At 46.2% G+C, this 19,731-nt stretch overlaps 1 protein-coding gene across 1 annotated transcript in view; it reads right to left on the bottom strand.

Moving 5' to 3' along the window:
* The window catches only part of peak1 (pseudopodium-enriched atypical kinase 1), a gene marked incomplete at its 5' end in the record, with an annotated part of 33,775 nt that extends 14,126 nt beyond the window's left edge, over positions 1 to 19,649 (bottom strand). Inside the window, 4 exon segments of the mRNA XM_080762071.1 lie at positions 7,703 to 7,941; positions 16,552 to 19,192; positions 19,195 to 19,597; positions 19,599 to 19,649. Of these exon segments, the coding sequence (XP_080618197.1) occupies positions 7,703 to 7,941; positions 16,552 to 19,192; positions 19,195 to 19,597; positions 19,599 to 19,649 (3,334 nt within the window).
* Positions 19,650 to 19,731: the final 82 nt, after the last annotated feature.

The following is a 19,731-nucleotide window of genomic DNA, read 5'->3' as shown; positions in this document are numbered from 1 at the left end:
TAGTTAGTGTGGTTGCCCTAAAGGGGCAACCAGACTCTTGTATCTCTAACACTTTATTAGTGTGGTTGCCCTAACAGGGCAACCAGACTCTTGTTTTACAAAGACAAAGTTCGTAAGACAAAGTTTGGCGCCCTACAACAACAAGAAGTTTTGACTGTACGCACTTGAGCCATATGTCAAATTGACCGGAAAAATCGGGAATCGAGCGCTTGTACTGTGCGAAGAGAAATGTTGTATATTTTATTTGATATGAATTTATTAGTGAATTAAATTTCCCCATTGACATGAATGGGGAAATGCAAAAAAACACATTCAAGTATTTTTCCCTCTGAGACTGTAAGCACTATAGTTACAAAACTTTCAGGGATATTTCCTAATTATCACTAAAATTAATTAAAAATATAATTTTTTAGGTCGGCCTCATGGTGGCGCTATAACATCCCACTTTACCTTTTGGCTCATAACTCTTGAACCGTAGGTCGTAAAATCAAAATTATTTTTCCCCTGGATTCCTTGGGTCATGACGCATCTCCCCATATAGGCCACGCCCTTTTCCGCCATGATGGATTTTCCGCCATTTTGAATTTTGTCCAAAACACACTTTTTGCTTTTCCCACTACAGATTTTGTCCAAATGTCACAGAAATCGGCACACGTGACCTCTGGACCCACACGATTAAAAAAACAACTTCAGAATTTAGATAATGCGTATCGTTCGGCCGTAACCGTCGTCCGAAGTCAGTAGGAGGGGCCTATATCACGAAAAACGCCATAAATCACGAACGGGACGTCCAATCCATCCGGAATTCGAATCGCACGTCCGGGGTGGTTCGTTCGACCGAGTTCCGAAAGCAATTCCATTTTCATCCACAGGGGGCGCCGCAAACGCGATATATGTAACCGTCTGTCGGGAAAACATGAATTTCGGGGGTCACATCCCCTCAGAATTACTTACACGCGACCTGAGACGTGACTCGAAACCGTAGCAGGCCGGCGAGATCAGCGGGAGGGGTATACATGCGAGCCGCCGCGGCAACCACACTCTGCAATTTTTCAAAATTGCGACCTTTCTAGTTATTATTCCACTACTGGAGTAAGACAAAGTTTGGCGCCCTACAACAACAAGAAGTTTTGACTGTACGCACTTGAGCCATATGTCAAATTGACCGGAAAAATCGGGAATCGACCGCTTGTACTGTGCGAAGAGAAATGTTGTATATTTTATTTGATATGAATTTATTAGTGAATTAAATTTCCCCATTGACATGAATGGGGAAATGCAAAAAAACACATTCAAGTATTTTTCCCTCTGGGACTGTAAGCACTATAGTTACAAAACTTTCAGGGATATTTCCTAATTATCACTAAAATTAATTAAAAATATAATTTTTTAGGTCGGCCTCATGGTGGCGCTATAACATCCCACTTTACCTTTTGGCTCATAACTCTTGAACCGTAGGTCGTAAAATCACAATTATTTTTACCCTGGATTCCTTGGGTCATGACGCATCTCCCCATATAGGCCACGCCCTTTTCCGCCATGATGGATTTTCCGCCATTTTGAATTTTGTCCAAAACACACTTTTTGCTTTACCCACTACAGATTTTGTCCAAATGTCACAGAAATCGGCACACGTGATCTCTGGACCCACTCGATTGAAAAACCGACTTCAGAATTTCGATAGTGCGTGTCGTTCGGCCGTAACCGTCGTCCGAAGTCAGTAGGAGGGGCCTATATCACGAAAAACGCCATAAATCACGAACGGAATGTCCAATCCCTCCAACATTCGAATCGCACGTCCGGGGTGGTTCGTTCGACCGAGTTCCGAAAGCAATTCCATTTTCATCCACAAGGGGCGCCGCAAACGCGATAAATGTAACCGTCTGTCGGGAAAACATGCATTTCGGGGGTCGAATCCCCTCCGAATGACTTACACGCGACCTGAGACGTGACTCGAAACCGTAGCAGGCCGGCGATGTCAGCGGGAGGGGTATATATGTAAGCCGCCGCGGCAACCACACTCTGCAATTTTTCAAAATTGCGACCTTTCTAGTTAGTGTGGTTGCCCTAACGGGGCAACCAGACTCTTGTTTTACAAAGACAAAGTTCGTAAGACAAAGTTTGGCGCCCTACAACAACAAGAAGTTTTGACTGTACGCACTTGAGCCATATGTCAAATTGACCGGAAAAATCGGGAATCGAGCGCTTGTACTGTGCGAAGAGAAATGTTGTATATTTTATTTGATATGAATTTATTAGTGAATTAAATTTCCCCATTGACATGAATGGGGAAATGCAAAAAAACACATTCAAGTATTTTTCCCTCTGAGACTGTAAGCACTATAGTTACAAAACTTTCAGGGATATTTCCTAATTATCACTAAAATTAATTAAAAATATAATTTTTTAGGTCGGCCTCATGGTGGCGCTATAACATCCCACTTTACCTTTTGGCTCATAACTCTTGAACCGTAGGTCGTAAAATCAAAATTATTTTTACCCTGGATTCCTTGGGTCATGACGCATCTCCCCACATAGGCCACGCCCTTTTCCGCCATGATGGATTTTCGGCCATTTTGAATTTTGTCCAAAACACACTTTTTGCTTTTCCCACTACAGATTTTGTCCAAATGTCACAGAAATCGGCACACGTGATCTCTGGACCCATCCGATTAAAAAACCAACTTCGGAATTTCGGTAGTGCGTGTCGTTCGGCCGTAACCGTCGTCCGAAGTCAGTAGGAGGGGCCTATATCACGAAAAACGCCATAAATCACGAACGGAACGTCCAATCCATCCGAAATTCGCATCGCACGTCCGGGGTGGTTCGTTCGACCGAGTTGCGAAAGCAATTCCATTTTCATCCACAGGGGGCGCCGCAAACGCGATAAATGTAACCGTCTGTCGGGAAAACATGAATTTCGGGGGTCGAATCCCCTCCGAATTACTTACACGCGACCTGAGACGTGACTCGAAACCGTAGCAGGCCGGCAATATCAGCGGGAGGGGTATACATGTAAGCCGCCGCGGCAACCACACTCTGCAATTTTTCAAAATTGCGACCTTTCTAGTTAGTGTGGTTGCCCTAAAGGGGCAACCAGACTCTTGTAATTGTAACACTTTATTATTCCACACCTGGAGTAAGACAAATGGAGTAAGACAAAGTTTGGCGCCCTACAACAACAAGCAGTTTTGACTGTACGCACTTGAGCCAGATGTCAAATTGACCGGAAAAATCGGGAATCGACCGCTTGTACTTTGCTAAGAGAAATGTTGTATATTTTATTTGATATGAATTTATTAGTGAATTAAATTTCCCCATTGACATGAATGGGGAAATGCAAAAAAACACATTCAAGTATTTTTCCCTCTGAGACTGTAAGCACTATAGTTACAAAACTTTCAGGGATATTTCCTAATTATCACTAAAATTAATTAAAAATATTATTTTTTAGGTCGGCCTCATGGTGGCGCTATAACATCCCACTTTACCTTTTGGCTCATAACTCTTGAACCGTAGGTCGTAAAATCAAAATTATTTTTACCCTGGATTCCTTGGGTCATGACGCATCTCCCCATATAGGCCACGCCCTTTTCCGCCATGATGGATTTTCCGCCATTTTGAATTTTGTCCAAAACACACTTTTCGCTTTTCCCACTACAGATTTTGTCCAAATGTCACAGAAATCGGCACACGTGATCTCTGGACCCACCCGATTAAAAAACCGACTTCGGAATTTCGGTAGTGCGTGTCGTTCGGCCGTAACCGTCGACCGAAGTCAGTAGGAGGGGCCTATATCACGAAAAACGCCATAAATCACGCACGGCATGTCCAATCCATCCGAAATTTGAATCGCATGTCCGGGGTGGTTCGTTCGACCGAGTTCCGAAAGCAATTCCATTTTCGTCCACAGGGGGCGCCGCAAACGCCATAAATGTAACCGTCTGTCGCGAAAACATGAATTTCGGGGGTCAAATCCCCTCCCAATTACTTACACGCGACCTGAGGCGTGACTCGAAACCGTAGCAGGCTGGCAATATCAGCGGGAGGGGTATCAGCGGGAGGGGTATACATGTAAGCCGCCGCGGCAACCACACTCTGCAATTTTTCAAAATTGCGACCTTTCTAGTTATTATTCTCTCCACTACTGGAGTAAGACAAAGTTGTAAGACAAAGTTTGGCGCCCTACAACAACAAGAAGTTTTGACTGTACGCACTTGAGCCATATGTCAAATTGACCGGAAAAATCGGGAATCGAGCGCTTGTACTGTGCGAAGAGAAATGTTGTATATTTGATTTGATATGAATTTATTAGTGAATTAAATTTCCCCATTGACATGAATGGGGAAATGCAAAAAAACACATTCAAGTATTTTTCCCTCTGAGACTGTAAGGACTATAGTTACAAAACTTTCAGGGATATTTCCTAATTATCACAAAAATTAATTAAAAATATAATTTTTTAGGTCGGCCTCATGGTGGCGCTATAACATCCCACTTTACCTTTTGGCTCATAACTCTTGAACCGTAGGTCGTAAAATCACAAATATGTTTACCCTGGATTCCTTGGGTCATGACGCATCTCCCCATATAGGCCACGCCCTTTTCCGCCATGATGGATTTTCCGCCATTTTGAATTTTGTCCAAAACACACTTTTTGCTTTTCCCCCTACAGATTTTGTCCAAATGTCACAGAAATCGGCACACGTGACCTCTGGACCCATCCGATTAAAAAAACAACTTCAGAATTTCGGTAGTGCGTATCGTTCGGCCGTAACCGTCGACCGAAGTCAGTAGGAGGGGCCTATATCACGAAAAACGCCATACATCACGAACGGAATGTCCGATCCATCCGAAATTTGAATCGCATGTCCGGGGTGGTTCGTTCGACCGAGTTGCGAAAGCCATTCCATTTTCATCCACAGGGGGCGCCGCAAACGCGAAAAATGTAACCGTCTGTCGGGAAAACATGAATTTCGGGGGTCGAATCCCCTCCGAATTACTTACACGCGACCTGAGACGTGACTCGAAACTGTAGCAGGCCGGCGATATCAGCGGGAGGGGTATATATGTAAGCCGCCGCGGCAACCACACTCTGCAATTTTTCAAAATTGCGACCTTTCTAGTTATTGTTGCTATTGCTACTACAGTACTTGTATCTTCTCTGTCTCTGTCTTTCCCTCAACACAGTCGAGGCAGATGGCCGCCCACACTAGTCTGGGTCTGGCTTTATTTACCGGTAGCAATGTTCTTTTCTTTTCAAAATCTTTTTATTTTAACAGTACAAATATCAGATTTTAGTATCAGTGACTGGGGTAAACAATCGTACTGTATGAATCACAGAGATCGTTTGCAGACATAATGAAAAGATATTCAAAGTAAATGAATGTTATTGTGCAAAACATGGCCCTTCAAGACAAAAGAAAAACATTTTCTCCCCTTCAAGTCCCAATTTAGTAAAGCCAATTCCCAATTCCCCAGCCTCTCTACAAGTACTCCATCTCTGCTAACCCCCACAATCAGTCATTGGGAGGGTGAAGAAAGCCTCAGGTCTCCTCCGATACCCGGGCCGTCAAGCCAACATCTTCTTTCCACCCGACAGTGAAAGGTCTCACTAGGGGGGCGTAACGCATGTGGAGGTACACGCTATCCCCCCCACCTCCTCCCTCCCCTGACCCCCAACCACTTGTGGGGATCATCAATGCAGCGACAGAGATGAGCCCTCCCCATTCAGCTTCCCACCCGCGAACACGGCCAATTGTGTTCGTTGGAGCGCTCGGCCAAGCCGTATGCACCATGAAGACTAAGCTCCATGGTGGTGGGCAAGAACTTTAACCTGCACCACCCGGACGCCCGAGTATTTAGCAATGTTAAGAAGATTTTTTTTTTTTTAATTACTTTTCCATTCGACACATGGTCGATCGATACATGTGTGAATTCTCTGGGTTCATGTCAAGGTGCAGGTTTGTCCATTCAAATATAATGCCCATATATTGAGAAACACAGTTTACTTTATATCCATAATAATACATGTTTCCCTTAAAAATATCCACGTTTCACACAGATCAACACAGTCATGTCTTTGCTAAATAGTTACTGTATCGATTTTAAATCATTGAATCGTATCGCCATAATGAAACAATATCGTATCGTCAACCATGTATCGTAATATGTATCGCATCGTTGTTCAAATGTATCACTACACCCCTATATAAAACACGTATAGAAAACACTACTCATCAACAACGTCAACATTGCTAAAACAAAAAGTCTCAATAATCATAAAGCTATTGTGAGTTTGTTTTCCAGAAGGGTAGGCAAACGGCTCAATGCTTCCATAAAGCATTATGTATTTCTACTGTCAGCCATCACTGTTACAGCAACACAGAGAGGTGGAGAGGAGGTGTGGAGGGTTAGGTTCACTAGTACAGCACCACAGAGAGGTGGAGAGGAGGTGTGGAGGGTTAGGTTCACTAGTACAGCACCACAGAGAGGTGGAGAGGAGGTGTGGAGGGTTAGGTTCACTAGTACAGCACCACAGAGAGGTGGAGAGGAGGTGTGGAGGGTTAGGTTCACTAGTACAGCACCACAGAGAGGTGGAGAGGAGGTGTGGAGGGTTAGGTTCACTATTACAGCACCACAGAGAGGTGGAGAGGAGGTGTGGAGGGCAGAATGGGAGCAGCTGGAGGTGGTGAGAAGAGAAAATAAGATGGAGACAAACAAAGAGAGGTTAAGTGAGAGATGAGATTTAAAAAAAAGCAGAGACAGACAGAGAGAGAAAATAAAGGGATAGTAAGTGGAGGGGAGAAGATAGAGATCCTACCTTGGCTGCTCTCTAAAAAAGGTGTCAGAGTGTGTTCTCTGTTGCTGAAATGGAATGGCTTTTCAGAGAATGGGGAAGAATACAATATTTCACTTCTCTGTTGCCCAGTCTCTCAACACCCTGCTGCGCTATGCATACCAACGAACGACTACACTGGCCAATAGCCTGGCACACTGACTGACTGACTGACACAGACAGACAGACAGACAGGATGGCAGGAATGATTCTTCCTTCACTACTGCCTGAACATTCTGTTTGACAGAGGAAGTGAGCATTGCTTTATTTAGCTCTGATTAAATCATTACCGAGAGAGAGAGAGAGAGAGAGAGAGAGAGTGACAGAAAGAAAGGAAGAGAATCGTGTGCCAATTCCCACACATTTAATGCCACGTCTATTATTATATGGCAAATGGCGTTGGGCATGTGGCAACATCAGGCTTCCAAGTTCCAACGCTACTTCTGGGTTTGCCGCCAAATTAAATTTCAATTTTCTCCAAACACAGAACTGTATCCAGGGTGATAAAGAGCCCTCTGCTTCGTGTCGGGGTCTAATAATAACCCCGTCAGGGTTGATTTCTCAACAATGACCTCTGCTCACCATTCCTCATACATTGCATAGTAATGTGTGGCCACTAAATCCCAAGGCACACCTGGACTTGTCTCCTGGTACACCGTACAAGACCAAGTTAATTGCATTCACGCGGTGTGTTAGTAACTTTGTATTACACAATACTGCACCTCATCTGAACTTTGTTATATATTATTTAGGGCATGCCTCGTGGAGATTATGCACTCTACCAGTTTAGACACTTTAATTCCACTTTAATACCACTTAGACTTTAATTGAAAACTATTCAAAGTTCATCATGTGCTACCTTACCTAAATTGCTGTAGGTGGCGCTACAGGAACTGGATGCAGGAGAATTGGAGTGGTGGGAGTGGCTTCCATCCTCCTCTGGCTCCTCCCCAAGGCTGGTGCTACCTTCACTGGCCACACCCACATCGCCTCCTAGCCCCTCCCCCAGGCCCAGCCCAGCCTCCTGAGAGGACGACAGCTCCAGTTTGGTTGGTAGGGACGCCCCGCCCCCTCTGGCATCGCTGGTAACGATTGGCACGTGGCTGTAATTGAAAGGAGAGAGTGTGCGTTAAAAATCAATTAAATATATAAATGTTTAATTACAGATATTTGTTCCCATTTAATTTATTTAGGAAATAAATACTACTACTATTACTACTACTTGTAATGTTTACCACTACTTATTCACACACTTTAATTTATTTATTTGTATTGATCATTTTTCATCCACTTTCTACTTGTTAGAATAAAGTACAATTCAACTTTAAAATGTTTTTTATTTTTATTTTATTTAAGTATACCCATTAACACTTAGATTTCCGTGTTCCATTTCCCTCAGTCAGTGAATAGACGAGGTCAGTGATGATAGGGCGTCATTGGTTCAGGGGTAGAGCAGCCGGATGGGAACGGTTAAGTTCCCAGTTCGATCCTGGGCTCCCCTAAACCCCTAATTGGGGCCTTGTGTGGATGGGTGAATGTAATGCACAATCTACTGCATGTAAAGCACCTTGGATAAAGGCGCTATATAAATGCACCATTTACCATTAAAGTAACGTTAATTCAGTCTCAGATATCGGAGACAAGAATCTAATCAACACATTCATGTCTGACACCTCATTATTACCACAGCCTACTTTCATCGCTAAAGTAAGCAATTATTTCTCACACACACACGCAAATGAATTTAATGTTACACAACATACACACACAAATGTATCTGCTTCCTTTAATTGGTAGAAAAACTAAAACCACAGGAGCCACCCACACAAACAGACATTAACAGTGATACAGTATAATGTGATGTGCCGTGCCGGTTTGACCTTGCTATCTTGTTAGATGAAAACACAACTTGACTACTGAAAAGACTGCACACACACGCGCACACACACGCACACGCGCACACACACACACACACACACACACACACACACACACACACACACACACACACACACACACACACACACACACACACACACACACACACACACAGTGTCAACAATAGCTCACAGCTGACAAGAGTTTGTATTTCTCACCAACCTGAACACCAACCTGAACACATAACATAATCTTCTCAGAAAAATAAAGGATTATTTGTTGAACTCCATAATAACCACTGTGGTGTTGTGTCAGCACTGAGACACATTAAAACCTGAGGCCGATTCTGCAAATCCCTTCAAAATCTGTAGTTCTCAAACCTCCTTTGTGCCAAGCCCCAGTTTTGTGGTAAAGAAATATATTCTGAACGTGCAGAGTGGCCACTGTGAGCTTGTATATCTTCTATTTTTGAGAACCACTGTTCTAAATCCTTAGAGTTTTCTGAATAACCTATGTTGCTATATATTGTACAGTATACTATATAGCCTACAGTAGATAAAAATCTAAAATGTCCCTAACAGATTAAGCTTAGCTGGAATCATAAGGTGAACTGTTAAACCACATTCTATAGTTGAAAGTAACTCATGTGCAGCAACATCCAAATATGATAAAAGCGATGAAGAGACTATAACTATATAAATTAGCACCTTTAGTATGAGGCCAAGAGCAAAACCCAAGGTTGTGTTTTGCAGAGAGAGGCCTCCTTCTTCAGAGAACATTTGCATGCTTTGAAGAAGGCCTTGCGGTCAGAAGAGCTGCCATGAGTATGTTCCTAACAGGAGGAAACAAGAGAACAACAATCTCCATTCTCCACACAGAAAAAGGGCTCGGTCAAGTTCCTACCTTTTGCTGTGAGGCAAAATGGCAACAAAGCGAAGCACTGAGCCTTCACCCCAAAGGCAAATACGGAGAGATTTCAACGCCATTAGGGGCGTTGGATGAAATATTGGGGGTGGGGTGGGTGTGCGGGTCTACCTGCTGGGTAGTACTGACACACCTCCTACCGTGCGTTTGAGTGTTTGGCATTTGATTCACTAAGTAAACTTTTAAAGTTTCAAAGCTTTTTGTGGTACCATACACCCTCTTGTTGATGCTGGGGCTCAAACTAGCAACCTTTTTCTTTTCTTTTTTCTCTTGGTCACCAAGCTGAAAATAACTTCACTTGAGTTTCTAAGACATAATTGGTGATATGAAATGACTAATATAAAGATTAGTCGTTCGTTACAGCTCATTTGTCATTTCCTTTTAAACAGGAAAACAAAAGGTCTGTTTAGTATGGGTGTAAAAGTCATAGGTGAGGTCATTGAGAGGTCATACTGGTTGTGATGGGCGTGGCGGCCGTAACAGGGGAAGTGAGGTCATTAAACTTGTGGCATCCAGAAAGGAGTTCAAGTCCCAAATCAGTCAAAACATCTTCAGGTGTGTGGCTCTGATCGAACTAATAATGACTGAAACTTTACGCTGTCCCTCTTCTTTATTCATACAATCACGTATTTCAGTGGTTCAGAATTGCAGACCCTTCATTGATTGACGACTAGAAATGAGGATTTACTGTAGCTAAAATAAACAAAGTGCTTAAGCTATCAGATGATTAAATAACTTCCCTCTGAGACACTGAGACACTGCAGTCAGACGTGATGAATCCAAAGAAAAACTCAAATGTAAATTCCAGATTTAGTAGTAGTTCCAGACCCACAGGAGCCGCCCCGCGTCCGAAGCGGTTGAGAAATGACAGAGTAACCGTGTGCTGGTCCCTCTACTGTACCTTCTACTGTACTGTACTGGCACACCCGAAATCACCATATATAGTATGTGCTGTTGTAACTTAATTTAGGTTACAGTTTCATTTGTGTAATGTTTATATTGCATATCGTTATTATTATTACAGTTAAAAAGAGAATTGATTATTAACAAAAGAAGTCGATTTAATTCACAGTATGATTTATTTGATGGATATTTCTTACTAAAACGAATTATAAGTTGAACTGCATATCCCATGATGCATTTGTGTTTAGCAACGGATATCCGGGAATCCAAGGCGGGCTTTGTTACTTGTTGTTTACATTGAGAGAAGAAGAAAGGCTCAGCCTAGTATTGCCGTATGTGCTATTTGACTAACCAAACTATTCATTGCATTTTCTGTACCATATTTTTGCCTATATAAATTCAACCATTCTAGTACCAGCCGACGTCCTCCTATGTTCATTTTTGACCGTAGTTTAATCTACATGTGCGTCTGTGTTTGTGTGTGCGTTAGGTTGCGCACAGGTGGTGAAAAACAACCATGCTGTTTTCGTGCTCAGACGCACCCACCCACCCACATAGCTCCGTAAGGGAGTGGTTGCACCACTCAAAAACAACAACATTATGAGTGGTCACTGGTTAGACTTGGCAATCCATTTGTTGAGACCGAAGGTTTGTATTATATCATGTTCACCCTCCCCCCCCCCCCTCCTCCTCCTCCTCCTCCTCCTCCTCCTACTCCTCCTCTCTCTCTCTAAGGGAGTGGTTGCACCACTCAAAAACAACAACATTATGAGTGGTCACTGGTTAGACTTGGCAATCCATTTGTTGAGACCGAAGGTTTGTATTATATCATGTTCACCCTCCCCCCCCCCCCCCCCTCCTCCTCCTCCTCCTCCTACTCCTCCTCTCTCTCTCATTAGCAGGCAACAGAGCAGCACTATCTCTCTCAGTTTCTGGCACAGCGCCCCTACTGGTACTAATAGTCATATACTGGTGCTCAGATACACATAGGCGGGTGAACACGGACATTGCTGGTTGTAGGAGTGGTTGCACCACTCAAAAGCACCTGTACTCTAGGCACCAGTAGGAACTACTGTATTATTTCAGTTTATGTAGAAAATTATGATTATATATACTCCACACATCAACAAAAAATGTACGTACAATATAAAATTCATACGGTATAATATATTTGCGTAGTAATAGAAGTGGTTGAGAGAATATAAGATGACTATGTCGATTTTCTCACTTTCAGCATCTTAGAAGACAGAATTGAAATGTGCAGAAACAGGTAACGCAGACTTTTAGCCCCAACACTTAAAATTCAAGAAGCACTTGAAATTCCAAAGGAGACACTTGATTTAGATTTTAGACGCAGCACTGTCTAGAACACAAACACAAACAACACAAACGTACTGTATACAACAGTATGCACAAACATATTCAGTCATCACCTCTGTGATTACACATCCAACAACTGACAGACATTAACAAGTCCAGGCTTATGTAATCCTATATGACCTTCACCTGTGAGTGGAGGCGGAGGGAGAGAGCAGCAACATGAATCCAGTCTGCAACAGAAATGCTTCTGACACAATAAATACCTTTATGACTGCAGCACGCTTCCATGTCAGGACCGGACTTGTTCAGACGGCACACAGTTGCACACAAACACACACTCCTTACAGCCGAGACACATTTAACTACTACAGATCCCCTTACACATATTACCAGAATATTCAAATATTGATACATATATCCATACACATTCAATGACATATCCCATAAACCCCAAGCGTACACAAGCGTCCATTCATAGTACATCTCACAACCAATCTCCAACAAGCTCTCTCCTCCCTGCTAAATCAACATGCCTGTGAATTCACCCAGCGAGTCAACCTGACGGAAAGACAGAGGCGGTGTTTGTGTATCGGCGAAGAGGCCGGCCAGATTGCAGGTCTTCGCTAAGAGCAGGTCACTGAAAGGTGAAGAGAGAGAAGACTAAGGCCTCCTATCTCTATTTGAAAAGCTTACCCGCTGTACTGACTCACACAGCTGCCCATGTCTGCCGCCCGCGTCTTCACACGTTTCACACAGCCGATCGGCTCACGTTGTTGGAAAGACCACCGTCATTTGTTTGTTCTTCCTGTACTGTAACTCGTCTGCGGAGGACGGTGCAGGTTATTTTCCTTCTCGCTTTTTCCCCTCTGTGATCTAAGAGTTTACTCTCACCTGTCTAAAGGTGATGTGTGTCTGCCTGAGCCCCACATATACATACACGCCCACTCTTGGCCAATAACACTTCCCTTCAGTGGAGAGAAAAGAAAAGGGCGGAGTTAACACTTTGTTCTACAAATTGGTGGCAAAGATCAATAAACTGGGAAGGTTTGAGTGACCGACCTACATGACTGGTTGGAAGACATTCAACCACTGACCTAGCTACAGTACAGTGGTCATACCGACCTACATGACTGGTTGGAAGACATTCAACCACTGACCTAGCTACAGTACAGTGGTCATACCGACCTACATGACTGGTTGGAAGACATTCAACCACTGACCTAGCTACAGTACAGTGGTCATTTCCTCAACTAAAATTACCACAAAAATTCTTTTGTCGACTACCTTTTTTCACCGACAAAAACAAAATAAAAACTAAACTATGATGACTAAAAGAAACATATGACTAAATATACTGTACATTTCAACTAAAATGTCAGGGAGGTAGAACTAAAAGTAATTTTATATTTGGTGTTGCGCTCTGAAAATATCAGATCTAGAAGCAGATCACGTAGATTGGCTATTGTCAGCGTAAGTGTAAAATCATCCATTACGACATCATCAAGGCCAGCCAAAATACATACTGTAAGCACGGACCAACGCATGTCGGACCAACGCATGTCGGACCAACGCATGTCGGACCAACGCATGTCGGACCAACGCATGTCGGACCAACGCATGTCGGACCAACGCATGTCAGACCAACGCATGTCAGACCAACGCATGTTCGGGAACGACAGGGGATTTCCACATGTCTGATCTTCGCGTGCACCCGAGCCCAAGACATGACCTGTGACTTTTAAGTACACAGGATGTAGTTAATGTTCCCTGAGAGCATTCCTGTAGCTGAACTAGTGGGATCTCTCTACCAGCTCCTCAGAATGGGTAGAAACGTGTGTCTTTTACTCAGAGAGTGTACAAATGGAACCAAATGGACCCATAAGGTTCCAACTCTCTTCAGGTTCAAATGGAAACATGGACACACTGTGGTCTGTCTGTGTGTGTGTGTGTGTGTGTGTGTGTGTGTGTGTGTGTGTCCGTCCGTCCAGAGGGGGTCTCCTGTGTGTGTGTGTGTGTGTGTGTGTGTGTGTGTGTGTGTGTCCAGACTAGGGGGTCTCGTGTGTGTGTGTGTGTGTGTGTGTTGCAGTCGCATTCCAACACCTGAGAGGGTATTAAAAAAAAAGAAAAAGAAGAAAATACTGCCTTTTTCCAAACTCATGCTAGATTTGAACTAGGTTACAACATGAATGTACAATGTCTGACGTCATGAAGGGGGATTTCCAAAGCAAAACAACTGTGCACAACCTATAGTTACCTGCAAACTAAGTGCATCTCTGATAGTTCTATCTTTAATGTATTTGTCTGGTGAATGTATTTCTTAATTCTACTCCCACTGATGCACTTAACGTGTAACATTTAACACAAATGCAGCTCAGTGAAACTATGAAAAAGAAAACCTGGCATGGATATAAAGCCTTATTGCTGCTGCCTGGGAAAATATAGGTTTTAACCCATTCTGACCTGAGATCAGATTCATACGAGGTTTCCACTAGGACACACACTGGTCTGATTAACCCATTCTGACCTGAGATCAGATTCTAAAAAATGTCAGTCGTTATTCGATTTTTCAAAAATAGCAGACCTACAAGCTCGTATCGCGCCACTCGGTGGCGCGATATGAGCTTGTAGATCTGCTATTTTTCAATAGGTAAAGCATAACATGATGCCAACACCAAAATGGGTGCCCGGTCAGAATGGGTTAAAGGTATTTGCATGTAGGGTCTAGAATAGATGTTGTTCTAAATGTAATCAAACCAAAGCAAAACATTACAATTAGGGGTGCACCATTATGAAATTATGACCGATATTCGATCTCCGACTATTTGCAGGGTCATATCTGCCGAGACCGATTCTGACCGATTCCAATATTATACAGAGGACCACAATGGAAACAAGCCTTTATTAACAGGCAAAGCCTGTTAATAAACTATTCAATCAATAAATAAATAGCATAATACTTTTCCAAGTGTCTGTTTTCACAACTGAATGACTACTGAATGAGATAAGTACACAAATTAAATGTAGATTTTATTTACGGTATTTCTTTCTTGCTGGTGAAAACAGATTAAATAATCTGTATTATTTTGAGACTATTCCCGACTATTCCATTTTTATGGCCAATTCCGATTATTCTATCGATTAATCGTGCATCCCCAATTACAATAACACACACATTCTGGAAAAGTTTGAGACCAAAACTATATTTTCTTACATCATGTGTATTCCATGCCTGTTGAAAGACATGCACCCTGTTGAACTCCAACACAAAAACTCATTCTACTAATAAAACTAATTTACTGACTGAATTGATTCAGTATGTATTCTGTAGTCCCTTCCCTGCCATGGCCTTGCAGCCAGACGACCCCGAAATTCAATGTTGTCTGTACTGTAGAAAGAGAGAATAATGAATACTTTTTACTTCTTTTCCAGAGCTGGAATGTAACGAAATACAGAATGTAGTGGAAGGAATGAGACAGAATGCAGTTCAGATGGAAGTGATTCTCCACCGTGTTCAGAAAGCTTCCGTTAATGACTGACACTTTAACTGCTCAGGAAGTAAGGGCTCGTTAAAATAGGAAGGACACAGGAGGTGAAAAATGGGACACAGATCACACAGCTGGAAAAGGTTGGTACATAAATATGTACATACGCCCGACAACGCCGGATGGTCCACGGTGGACTCAAACCCACAACCCACATCCGTGGTGGTGGGCAGGGACTTTACCACAACTAATACAATGTACACATCACGTGAATCCACCACAGTTGGAACACAGCAGATGTTACAAGCACAGCGTCATTAATTCACTATAACAACACGTTTGTGGTTATGCTAAGATAACGTTCTGTGATGTCTTGGGACTCATCTGTGATGGAGAAAGGGTCGTTTCAACAGGTGGTCGACATGTTCCTGTTGTTCCCGTCGCTGGTAATTAAGAAACTGTATTAACCCTTTTAGGCCTGACCTCAAAATTAAAAATAAAATCTTCTAAATCCTCCAGTTTTCTGAAATAAATATTTTCACGATTTTTCAAAAATAGCAGACCTACTGTACAAGCTCGTAGCGCCCACTCGGTGGCGCGCTATGAGCTTGTAGATCTGCTACTTTTCAATAGCTAAACTATAAATATAATGTTTAAAACACCAAAAGGGGTTCCCGCCCCAAAATAGCTTAATATCCTGATTATAGAATCTGAATATTGCACACTACACTACACAGGATGTTCAAAATCCTAGCAATGGATTAATCACAACATTTTTCTGTACTTATTTTCTTCCTCCATCCTAATGCAGTACACACCATTATGATTTAGGAAGAGCACACATTGTGGGATTCTTTCCCCAGTTGTCAGCTGTTGAACCCGAGGTGGCTGACCATGGTATGTGCTGCGTTATGGTCATTCAGCGTACAATACAGGGGCCAATAGACTAGAGAGGAAAGACAATTAAATCAATCTGACAAGAGTTGCCAGAATTCAGTTTAAGAGCGGATCACAAGAGCCTCCGACAGTCTCACAATGATGAGAGTTTAATAAACTCTGTAATGATGATCACCTACGGACGGCTGCAATTCCACACTGGCCCCCGTAATAAGAATATGAGTTCCCCCCCTGTGACTATTCCAAAAGACTCTGAATAAAACTGTGTCAATGTTTGCTGTCCAAATGAACAGTGGTTTGGTGACATACCTCATGACCTGGCTGAGGAGGTCGGGTCCCGTGCCGAGAGGCGACGGCGTCCTGGCGGCGCCGCCGACCGTAGCTCCGCCCTCCTCTCCGCCCACAGAGAGCAGCGCGGTCTCCCTGCACTCCTCCACCCGCAGCTCTCCCTCGCCGTCCCCGGGGGCGCCGCCGGCGTCCGGCCTGTAGCTGAAGATGATGGTGGGCTTCTGGGTGGGGTCCTCCGGCTTGGCCTCGGTGAACCAGTGCTGCCGCTGGATGGGCGGGGGAGGCAGCATGTGGATGACCGTCCCGTCCAGACCCACCAGCTTCCCCTTCTCCTTGTCCGCCTTCTCCCGCTGCTCGTCCTCGTCCTTTCGCCGGCGAAAGAAGCTCTTGAAGGAGATCCAGCGTTTGGGTTTGGTGGCCTCCGACGACGACGCTGCCGAGGCACTCCGCCTCCCCTCTCCGCCGCCGGCCGCTGGGCTGCTCTCTCCCTCCCCGGGCCTGGAGGGGGAGCTGGAGGGAGCCGAGGACTTGGAAGTCCAGTTGATGAAATGTCTCTGGAGGATGTTGGAGGCGTGGTAGGGCGAGGACGTGGATCTGGGAGGAGGGAAGGGAGCGCTAGGCTCTGCACACTTGGGGCTGGACGGAGGAGAGGCGACCGCAGAGGCAGAGCTCTGGGATTTGGGGAAGAGCTTGGAGGACGACTCCTTCCTCCCGGGTTTGGACAGACAGCCATCGGTGGACACGGAGGAGGTGAAGAGGGACTTGGGACGGAACAGGGACTCCTTGGAGTCGTTGGGAGGGAGCGAGTACAGCTCCTCTGGGGCTGGGGAGGACGGAGGCTCCTCCGGAGGGGACTGGGGGGGCTGGATGGAGGCCACGATCTGAGACAGAACCGCACTGGCCTCCTCCCTGTGGCTTAAACCGGTTCCAAAGGAGAAGGAGTAGTCGGTGCCAGTGCTACTGCCTTTACTGGAGATGGTGTCTCCGCCGCTTAACATCTTATGGGAGCAGGGTGAAACAGCAGCAGGGGCTGCGGGGCTGATTTTGGGCAGGCTTGCAGTGAATGGGAGGAGAGCAGCAACGGGGGCGGTGCTGCTCGGAGCGGACGGAGAGACAGGGCCCACGGCGGAGCTCAGTATAGTGCTGGACACGGTCCCAGAATCCGTAGTGGTTTTCGAATGGAGGGAGTGCAGATTCTGGTTCTTCGAGGCCGTGTCGGGCGTAGCTCTCGCTTCGTCAAAAGAGGTTCTTTCCGACGTCCCTCGACCCGACAGGGTTTTCTCCGTCGATGAGGACTGGACGCTATCCGTAGAGCCGATCTCTTCATACGTGTGGCTGACTACCCTACCGCTAGTTCCCCCTCCACCTGCCCCGGACCCAGACAGCCCTTTGGGCTGGGGCAGCTCTCCACTGAGCCCCAGGAAGCTCTTGTACACGGCCAGATTGTCGTAGGCGCTGGGGTTGATGACGATCGGCACCTTGACGGCGTTCTTGGAACTCCGGGCGTAGGCGGGCTCGTCGCGGATGATGATGGGGAACGGCGGCATGCCGGCGTTGTTGTAGCTGTTGAACTTGATCTCCGACAGGTTGGACGACTTCACCGGCACGGTCCTGGAGCACGAGGACGCGGCGGAGCACAGGCCGGCGACGGGCGACGTGGGAGCCGACTTGTGGCTGCAGTGTCGCGGCGGGATGGCCGGGCCCGGGTGGGAGCTGAACTGGACGCCCAGCTCCACCTTGGGGATCTTCTGGCGAGGGCTGGTGCTCGACGTCCACACCTCCTGGTAGCGGATGTTTCCTGGTTTCCTGCGGGAGTTGCCCGGCAGAGCGGCGTCGGACGTGGTGGTGGGTGACGTGGGTGAGATGGTCAATGACAGGGGGAGGGGCACGGGGGAGACCGGGGAGAGAGGATGGGCAGAGGGGGAGGCGTGGAAGGAAACGGGACTGCAGCGGATGGAGCAGGGGGTTTTGTGCTTGGGCGAAAAGAGTTCAAGAGGCGTCTCCTTTTTGTTGGCCATGGACGCAGACACGTCCACTACAGTGTAGGGCTTACAGATCAGAGGTTTCTCCAGGTTGACCACGCGATACGGCTTGGCTTGCTCCTCCGTGGGACTGAAGCTGATGGTCACTGGCTGACCGGGGAGAGCCTGAGGCATGGGCGCTCCGTCCCGGCCGTCCTGCTCCTCCAACCGGATGGCCAGGACGGCCTTGTGCGTCTCCAACACCTTCGTTGGACTCTGTGGTGTCGGGGGCTCCGGTTCCTTCTTTGCCGCCGCGGCGGAGGGCAGAGGCAACGCTTTGGAGGCAGACGAGGAGGACGGGGAGTGCAGGCCGTTCATCAGGCCACAGGGGGCGCTACTCCCGCTGCTGGAGGTAGTATGGGAGTCTTCCGGGAGCGAGGAGGAAGACTCCGGAGAGAGGACGGACTCCGAGTGAGAGAGGAAGCCCATGGCGGGTCCGTAGGTGAGGGCGAGCAGGGCTCCGTTGGAGCCCAGGGGAGACGGGTATCCGTTGAGGATCTCGTCGTAGCTGTCGTCGTAGTCCACGGCGCAGAGCCTCTGCAGCGAGCGGTTGCGCAGCGGCACCGTGTTCCACTTGTCCTTGGCCACCGCAAACGGCACCGGCGACATGGTGGCGGCGCGGAAGTTGGCGAAGCGCGGCTGCCGCGCATGCGGATCTCCATGGCGAGCAGCTCTTCGTCGCTCTCGTCCCAGCTCTCATGCTCGTCCTCATCGTCCTCCTCACTCTCTTCTTCGTCCTCATCATCCTCCTCCTCCTCCTCGTCTTCGTCGTCTTCACTGGAGAACTCGGGGTAGCAGAAGCGACCTCCTTCGGTGCTGATGACCTTTGCGCTGCCGCTTAGTGACACACGCTTGTGGGCGGCGCCGCCCACTTCCCCTCCCACACCACTCCCCATAGCCAGGCAGCTGGAGGCCGGGAGGCCTCTCTCTAAGGAGCGCTGGTACGACGTGTTGATCCGACCGAAGAACAGGTCCCTGGAGCCGGAAAGAGGGCCCGGGACCAGTCCGGCGATTTCCTTCAGAATGTCGGTCAGTCCGTTGTTGTTTGTTGTTTCTGCTGGGGGCCCTTATTGGGCTCAGTGGTCCATAACCGTCCATCTCCTCTACACCTCCTCTGCCTAACCCTAACCCTAACCCTAACCCTAACCCTAAACCCACCTCCCCTTCGTTGTTGTTGTTC

The sequence above is a fragment of the Protomyctophum bolini genome (assembly GCF_963924005.1).
Source record: "Protomyctophum bolini genome assembly, chromosome: 4".
Lineage (NCBI taxonomy): Eukaryota > Metazoa > Chordata > Actinopteri > Myctophiformes > Myctophidae > Protomyctophum > Protomyctophum bolini.
Note: the sequence above shows the minus strand (reverse complement) of the source record. Positions and strands in the feature narration are given on the sequence as shown.